The 9,079-nt window shown below is 37.7% G+C and overlaps 1 protein-coding gene across 1 annotated transcript in view; it reads left to right on the forward strand.

Annotated features, from left to right (window-relative positions):
• Positions 1-714: 714 nt before the first annotated feature.
• LOC106877867 (uncharacterized) overlaps positions 715-9,079 on the forward strand; it is an 11,191-nt gene continuing 2,826 nt past the window's right edge. The window contains exons 1-5 of the mRNA XM_089365915.1: positions 715-1,256; positions 3,386-3,513; positions 5,560-5,660; positions 6,122-6,198; positions 8,813-9,079. The exon at positions 8,813-9,079 is cut by the window's right edge and continues 2,826 nt beyond it. Of these exons, the coding sequence (XP_089222041.1) occupies positions 5,585-5,660; positions 6,122-6,198; positions 8,813-8,896 (237 nt within the window). The 5' untranslated portion in view covers positions 715-1,256; positions 3,386-3,513; positions 5,560-5,584 and the 3' untranslated portion in view covers positions 8,897-9,079. The remainder of the gene's footprint in view (positions 1,257-3,385; positions 3,514-5,559; positions 5,661-6,121; positions 6,199-8,812) is intronic.

Consider the following 9,079-nt stretch of genomic DNA (forward strand, 5'->3'; position numbering starts at 1 on the left):
ACAGGAGCCAGTCCAGCGGCACTGGCAACGATCTCGCTCAAATGTCTTTACACGTGCCAGGAAGGCGACGCTGGGCACAGGTGCCATCACGATTTCGTTTTCGCTTGCCCCAACAGGTCTTCGCAAGCCAGGTTTTGTGTCCAATGAAGGAGACGACGTTGAAGGAAGGACTTATTTTGAAAATTATGTACTGGGATTGATTTGCTCCATTAAAACTCTTCCCAGCAGTGTTCCAGTATGGTTGCAGTCTGATAACTGAAACCATTTAAATATAGATCTGGCTGTGTGGTAAGAAGTTTGCTTCCCAACCTCATAACTTTCTCCAACAACTCTGTGCACACAGAGGCATTGATTCTTAAGCCCTATGAAAAAAAGTGACGAGGCATAACGTCTCCCTCGTTGCTGATGACTCCCATTGCAGTGCATCTTGGGCAAATGTCTTCTACTATAGTCTCGGGCCGACCAAAGTCTTGTGAGTGGATTTGGTAGATGGAAACTGAAAGAAGCCCGTGATATATATATATATGTATATATACATACACACACACACACACACACATATATATATAATACAAATGATATATGAGCATATGCATGTATACATACATATATGTACATACCTACATCTACATGTATATATATAGATGCATATCAGGGTACAGGACGTCAGAAAAGGAACGGGAACATAAAGCACAAAAACGGACTTTTTTTTACAGACAACAGAATGAACACATAGGAAAACGGACGAGCCACTTATGGAACTATTCCTTTATCAGCTGCCTCTATTCTAAACTAGGCGTTTATATGTGTGTGTGTGTGCAGGCGTGTTTGTGTGTATGTATATATGTGTGTGTGTGTGTGCTTTTGCGTCTGTGCTTGTCCCCCATCACAGCTTGACATCTAGTTTTCGTGTGCTTACGTTCCTGTATCTGAACGGATCGGCAAAAGAGAACGATCGAATAGATACCAGGCTTGAAAAACAAGTAAGTACTGGGGTCGATTCGTTCGACTAAGATTCTTCGAGGCTGTGCTAGGGCATTGCCACAGTCAAACGACTGAAATAAGTAAAAGGAGAAAACAAAAAAAAAACTCATGTCTCCTCCTCCTACTTCGCCTTTGCAAGCAAATCAAGCGAGACGCTGCACGAAGATAAAAACAAAATTCTGTCTCTGAACGCCCCGAAGGCTGAAACTAGTTTTTAGTTGTGTAACACCAAATTCAAGTATAACATTTAATCATTAACCAAATATCGTAAGGTAAACGCGTCTAATTTTTTATTTTTTCACATTTCTAAATGTTTACTTTTTACATACCTTTTCATTTATGTATTACGCTTTTTTTGTTTTATCCAAGTTATTTGCGATTTTTCATGTTACACACACACACCCTCGTCTACAGTCATCTGGCTACTTTTATTTCTTTAACGACTCCAAGAAAAACATCGAGCAATGGCAGAGAAAGCTAATATAGTAAACGTTATCCCAGCTTATACACAAAATACGATGTAGTCTCCGTATATATAGAAAGAGTTGGGTACCCCGAGTGGTATTAAAATTCAAATGCGAGGAGCAAGATTCAATGAGAGACGGGAAGAACCCGAACTGGCCGAAGTCAATTTTGCCTTACATCTTTTCTTCGGGATATAAAAGTACCAGTCGATTATTGTGGTCGACTGACCACTAACCTCAGAATTGTTGGCCTAAATCAGAAATTTATTTAATATCTATTTCAATCCATCAGTATGGCAGTCCAATACGGCAACGCCACCAGTTATTATGATTAATGGATTTTCCATCTTAATCATTTGTGTTTTATTTTCTGCTCTACCCCCATCCTCATACACACACACACAATTGCTTGTATGTAATTGTATTTGGGTTCTGTTGTAGAATAAGCAGCCCAATAACGAAACTTTGGGTTTGCTAGTTTTCATTTATTTGTTTGTTTTGTGGAATCGTAATTTACTTCGTTTAAAATAGAGTTCAGAAACAATTTGTGTGTGTGTGCGTGTAAGAGAGAGAGAGAGAGAGAGAGAGAGAGAGAGAGAGAGAGAGAGAGAAGTTGGCATACCTACACAAATGTGTCCCCACCACCGATTTTGTTTCCTCACAACTTTCAGAAAAATTAATATTTTTTAAAATATTTTCTATAAATGCCTTTCAGGTAGTGTAGATTACAATTATGTCAACATAACAAAAAAAAGCATACAGGAGGAGCAGAGCAAGTGGGCGGGGGGGGGGGGGGGGAGAGCGCCTTCAGATTTTGAAGTGACATGTGTAGTACACCAGTCCCTGCCAAAAAGCATTGAAGCCTTGAGGCTCCACCATTAGCTACAATGATATGCTAAAAATTCATCATAGTGTCCTCTGGGTACAAGTCCATAGGCACAGGTGTGGCTGTGTGGTAAGAAGATTGCTTTCCAACCACATGGTCCTGGGTTCAGTCCCACTGCATGGAACCTTGGCAAGTGTCTTCTACTATAGCCTCAGGACCAAAGCCTTGTGAGTAGATTTGATTGACAGAAACTGAAACAAGTCTGTCATATGTGTGTGTGTGTGTTTGTGTCCCCATAACTTAGTAGCTTGGCAAAAGAGACCCAATAGAGTAATTATCAGGTTTAAAAATAAGAACTGGGTTGAGTCAGTTCATTTGATTAAAAATTCTTTGAGGTAGTGCCCCAGTATGGCCACAGTCTAATGACTGAAACAAGTAAAAGATAAAAGATTAGTGGATGCATACACATGCCTCTTGATGCACATTACATTTGCATCAACAAAATGAAACTTGAAATTTTGAAAAAATTGTGATGTGTATCAGGTTGTATATGTGCAGATCCACTTCTTTTTTTTTTTTTACATTAAATTCTGATATAATTATAATCTACACCGTCCATCTAAAATGCATTTGCAGAAAATTTCATTAATAATATCCATTTTTCTGAAAGTTATAAGGAAATAAAGTTGACTCTTGTGAATTTTCTGAAACTCCACCCACGCTGAAAAATTTTTTGCAACAAATTCTGATATAATCACAATCTACACCATCTGAAGAACATTTGTATAAAATTTTATAAATGAGATATACATTTTCTGGAAAGTTTTGCAGACACAAAGTTGAATGGGTGGCATGCTGAAAAGTTATAGCCAATAGTAACAAAAACGAAAAAGTTGAAATTTGAAAGAACGGAATTCTTTTAAAAGAATTATAATCTCTGATGTTTAAAATAAACAAATATGATGGAATTTTAGAAAAGAAAAAGTTACTGGTTGGGTACTTTTTTGCAAAACATCACCATTAATTTTTTTATTTAATTTTAATATTCAATACTAAAGTTTTTCATTTCACAATTCCTCTTTTGTTATTTAATATTACAACATTTCTTTAGATCAGCGAAGTGTCGTTTGATTTACCTCCAGTAAAAATGTCAGAAAATAGAAGCTCAAGCTCAACAATTGACGACACAGAAAAATCTTCTGTGTCACAGAAACACCTTCGTGTGGAAATTGAATACTGGTGAGTATGGTCATATATTTCTTTAAAAAATAATACTGACAGATGTGGTTGTGTGGTAAGAAGTTTGCTTCTTACTCACTTGGTCTTGGGTTTAGTCCCACTGTGTGGAACCCAGGGCAAGTGCTTTCTATAGCTCCAGGTCAGCTGAAATCTTGTGAATGAATTTAATTGACAAAAACTGAAAGAAGCCTATCATATACATATGTTTGTGTGTGTGTCTTTGTATTTATTATCAACATGAAATTGGTGAAGAAATTTCAGGTATGAAAGCAAGGTCTAAATTCAAAAGGTTTTAGAGTTAATTTGGCAAAGACCAAAGTCTTAGTAAGTAGAAAAACAGACAAATCACAAATCCTTTCAGAGAGAAAAGGTGTGGGTAAAAACTCCATAAGGTGTACCTGGTGTAAGCTATGGACACATAAGAGGAAAGTTAACAGAGAAAATAGTCTTTGCGTGTGGCAAATGTGCAGGTACAATAACACTTGGAATGTACAGAAAATAGACTTCATCAAATGCTTGGAGAGATACTTAGAAGTAGTAGATAGCTTCTGTTACCTAGGTTACTTAGTCAGCAGTGGAAGAAGATGCTCTAAGAATATAGCTACTAGAATGTGAATGGGCTGGGCAAAGTTCAGAGAGCTACTTTTCTTGGTAACAAAGAGTTTCTCTCTCCGAGTGAAAAGCAGAATGTATGATACCTGTGTGCAAACAGCCATGTTCCAGAGGACCTGCAAAGGCTTGAAATAAATGAAGCTAGCATGCTCTACTGGATGTGCGATGTGTGTATGTATGACAGAGTATAAGTGTTTTAGGAGAAAAATTGGGTATCAGAGGCATGAGATGTAGTGTGCAAGAGAGAAGACTGTGCTGGTATGGTAAATGAGCTACTTACCACACAGCCACTCCTGCGCCCATTTAGTAAATTAATTAATATTGGTTTCAAATTTTGGCACAAGGCCTGCAATTTTGGGGGAGAGGGTAAGTCAATTATATCAACCCTAGTGCTCAACTGGTACTTATTTTATTAACCGTGAAAGGATGAAAGGCTAAGTCAATCCTTGTGGTATTTGAAATGAGAATGTAAAGTAGGAAGAAATGCCGCTAAGCAGTAAGAAGACAGGCTGCTGGGCATTTTTCTGTGTAGTAACAATTCTGTTAGCTTGCTGCCTTAGAAAATTAATTAATACTAGTGGGACCTGTGAATATTTCACGGAATTAATAGTAAATCTATTGGGTTATTTGTGAGAACTTTATCCAAGAAACCTGGAAGTGTAGCTTATGTTGTGACTGTATGGAAAGATAGTCACTCATCCGCTACTCATTGAAAAGTGGGAGAAATTGGAATACGATGATTACTTAATGTACTTTATATGTACACTTTACATACTTTATGTACAATTTTATAGACTTAATATAAAGCACTCATAAAATAGATATTCACTCTTATTTTTCCCTTTTACGCATAAGCAAAAAAAAAAAAAGATTCCCATAGGAGTGGCTGTGTGGTAAGTAGCTGGCTTACCAACCACATGGCCCCAGGTTCAATCCCACTGCATGGCATCTTGGGAAAGTGTCTTCTACTATAGCTTCGGGCCGACCAAAGTCTTGTGAGTGGATTTGGTAGACGGAAACTGAAAGAAGCCTGTTGTATATATGTGTATATATGTGTGTGTGTGTGTGTGTGTGTGTGTGTGTGTGTGTGTGTATGTCTGTGTTTGTCCCCCCCACCATCCCTTGACAACCGATGGTGGTGTGTTTACGTCCCCGTAACTTAGCGCTTCGGCAAGAGGGACCAATAGAATAAGTACTAGGCTTCCAAAGAATAAGTCCTGGGGTCGATTTGCTCAACTAAAGGCGGTGCTCCAGCATGGCTGCAGTCAAATGACTGAAACAAGTAAAAGAGAAAGAATATGCATATGATGCAACCTTTAGTTAAATTGCATATAATCTGCCACATGAATATTTTTATTCCTATCTTTTCTAGCTATATTCTTTACTAGCCTGTTACAGTTATTCTAAGACAGTGTATTTGATTTTGTCTTTTAGCCAATCCTGAGGGGGTTGGAAACGGATGGAATCACTTCGTAAAGCCATTTACAGAGAGTTTCCTGAAGCCAGAGTAATGGATACTGTTAGCAAGAAACGGGGTATGATATATTTTTTTCATTCTGTCATGCAACAAAAATCTTTTGTAACTAAAATACTGAATAAAATTTATTGTTTTCCTTGTAATACTTTTCTTGTACATTTATTTAACTTTATTGGAATCAAAATTGTTTTCAAAGGTTTTCTTAACCCTTTGGTGTTTAAGCCAGCCATATCCGGCCCAAATATCCTACATGTTTTACATTCAAACTGGCCATATCTAGCCCCTCACACCTAACCTACATTGACATTCTAAGAATAAACTATCTCACCATCGAAACTTCAAAGCTGTAAGATAATGTATGATTAATTCAAAACAATTTGAGTGAAAAAAGTATTATATTTAACAGATTAATCTGAACACTAAAGGGTTAAATTATTACCTAATAATATTTGTTAAGAAATCCCTTTGATTCAATATATAATGTGTAAATATCTTTAATTGGAATTCTTTAATTTTTAGGTGCCTTTGAAGTTAGTATCAATGGAAATTTGTTTTTCTCTCATCTTGAGTCTTGTTGTTACCCCGACTCTGATAAGGTCAGTATTTCTCATTTCATTTTGATTTTTATTATTTCTGGTTTTAAGTATAATAATTTTTTTTACTCTTAGACATGTATAAAACAACTCACCTCTGATGGTAACAAAGGGCTTCTCCCTCAGAATTAAAGGCAGACGGTATGTTGTCTGTGGGCTATGACCCTAGAGGACATGTGAAGGCTTGAAAGAAATGAAGCTAGTATGCTTTACTGGATGTGCAATGTCAGTGTGCATGAGTGACAAAGCATACATGTCTTGAGGAAAAAAACTGGATGTAAGAGGCATCAGGTGTGGTGTACAAGCGAGACAAATGCACTGGTATGGTCATGTGATGTGTATGGACGAGAACAGCTGTGTAAAGAAGTTCTGATCTCTAATTGTGGTGGCGACTTGTGGGAGAGGTAGACCCAGGAAAACATGGGATGAGGTGGTGAGGCTTGATCTTCAAATATTGGGCCTCATGGAGGTGATGAATAGTGACAGAGATCTTTGGCAATATGCTGTGTTTGAGAAGACTCATTAAGACTCGTCAAGCCAAGTGAAACTGTAGTGGTGGCCGTTGTCAGTAGCATGTAAATGGCACCCTTGAAATCGTAGTTGTGGCCATTACTGGTGTCATATAAATGCATCCATTATACTCTTGGAGTGGTTGGCATTAGGAGGGGCATCCATCCATAGAAAAGAACACCCATTATACTCTTGGAGTGGTTGGCATTAAGAAGGGCATCCAGCTGTAGAAACGATGCCAAAATCAGACTAGAACCTGGTACAGCTCTTCTGCTTATCAGTTCCAGTCAAACCATCTAACCCATGCAAGCATGGAAAACGAATGTTAAATGATGATGATGATAATGATGATATATATTTGCAACTGTGTCTGTGTTTCTTCATGGAATCATCATTCATCATCATTTAATGTTCACTTTTCCATGCTTGCATGGGTCAGATTGAATTTGTTGAGGCAGATTTTCTACAGATGCTCTTTTCTTGTTGCCAACCCTTAGCTGTTTCCTAGCAGAATATTATTTCTCCATGGCTGGACACATTTTTCATGAAAGTCTGGAAACAAACAACATTGCTTATATGACAGTGATGCTTATCTACAATCATCACATGATGTCAAGGCAAGGGTGTACGCACACACACACACACGCACACACGCACACAGCAGGCTTCATTCAGTTTCTGTTTACCAAATTCAGGCTTTGGTTTGTCTGGGGCTATAGTGGAAGAACATGCCCAAGGTGTTGTACAGTGGGACTGAACCTGAGACCACATGAATGGGAAGTAAGCTTCTAAACCACACATCCACGTCTTCACCTATAAAACCTATAAAATTAATTGCACATTTTAATAAATAAAACTTCCATGTAGATACAAGATATAGACAATTTAGCTTGACATGAAGATAATCTTTGAACTGTTAAGAAGAAATATTCCCACCTGCAAATGAACTGTATTGTTTAAAATGAAAAATGTCCATATTTGATGCTCCATATTTTCTGGTTAATTTCCATTTTAGCAGAATTGGTAAGAGAAATTTTTTAAAAAATCTGTTAACAATGCTGATGTTACTGAGGATTTTATTCACGTTGAGTTTCACCAGAGTTTACGCTGGATCTGTTTGGAGAATTTAGCCTCAGTAATCAAAGCTGATATAATTTGCTAATTATAAATTATTTGTGTTGCTTATGATAGTGAACTAGTCCATTAAAACACAAGTACCTTTGTTATTCATGCAATGAAATACCAATGTCAACATCTAAGTTGTGGATTTGCGAGTTGGTATCTTAGTGACTCACTCAATCAGATGTGGCTTTATTGAAGTACCAATTAAAAGAATTCTTAATATGCTATGATATTGTAAGGTGCTGAGATGGCAGAATTGTTTGCGTGCTTAGTAGCATTTCTTCTGTCTTTATCTTCTTAGTTCAAATTCTACCAGGGTCAACTTCGCCTTTCATTCTTTCAAGGTTGATAAAATAAGAACCAGTTGAGGAATGGGGGTGATATAATTGACTTATACCCTCCTCCAAAATTGCTGGCTTTTTTTTTTTTATGTGCCACTGGCAGAAAGGCCAGTCAGGCAGTACTGGCAACGGCCACGCTCAAAATGGTGTATTTTACGTGCCACCTGCACAGGAGCCAGTTCGACGGCACTGGCAACGATCTCGCTCGAATGTCTTTACACGTGCCAGGAAGGCGATGCTGGGTACAGGTGCCATTGACGGTTTTGCTTTCGCTTGCCCCAATAGGTCTTCGCAAGCCAAGTTTCGTTTCCAATGAAGGAGACGACGTTGGCATGGGTGCCAGTCATCGAATTTAATTCGATTTCGATTTCACTTGCCTCAACAGGTCTTCGCAAGCGGAGTTTAGTGTCCATTGAAGGAAGGTACGTATAAGTGGGCTGCCTGAGGCCTTCAATTTAGGCCTCACTTGGCTTGCCGGGTCTTCTCACGCACAGCATATTTCCAAAGGTCTCGGTCAGAAGTCATCGCCTCAGAAACCAGTATGCTATGATATATATTTTACAACTCTCTCAAGAAACCTTTCAGTATTTCAACTTTTAATAATTTTAATTTCTGTATTAGTATTTAAATTCTTTTTTTAACAGGTTGTGGCTCTGTTACATGATGTCCAAGAAGGCAAGAAACCTCCGGTAGTTGAGCGATCTCATTCCAAGTGCACAATTTTATAAATCTGATTTGTTTACTAGAAACTGCTGCAATTATGTTACACTTTAAACTCTGAGATTAAATTTGATTCTTTCTTCCGAAACTAATATGCTAAATTAATATATGCTAAAGGTCTTGACTATCATACTTCTTTCTAAATTCTCATGGCACAAACACACATATAATGTAAGTATATATATATATAT

The sequence above is a fragment of the Octopus bimaculoides genome, chromosome 18 (genome assembly GCF_046866305.1).
Source record: "Octopus bimaculoides isolate indiv1 chromosome 18, ASM4686630v1, whole genome shotgun sequence".
Lineage (NCBI taxonomy): Eukaryota > Metazoa > Mollusca > Cephalopoda > Octopoda > Octopodidae > Octopus > Octopus bimaculoides.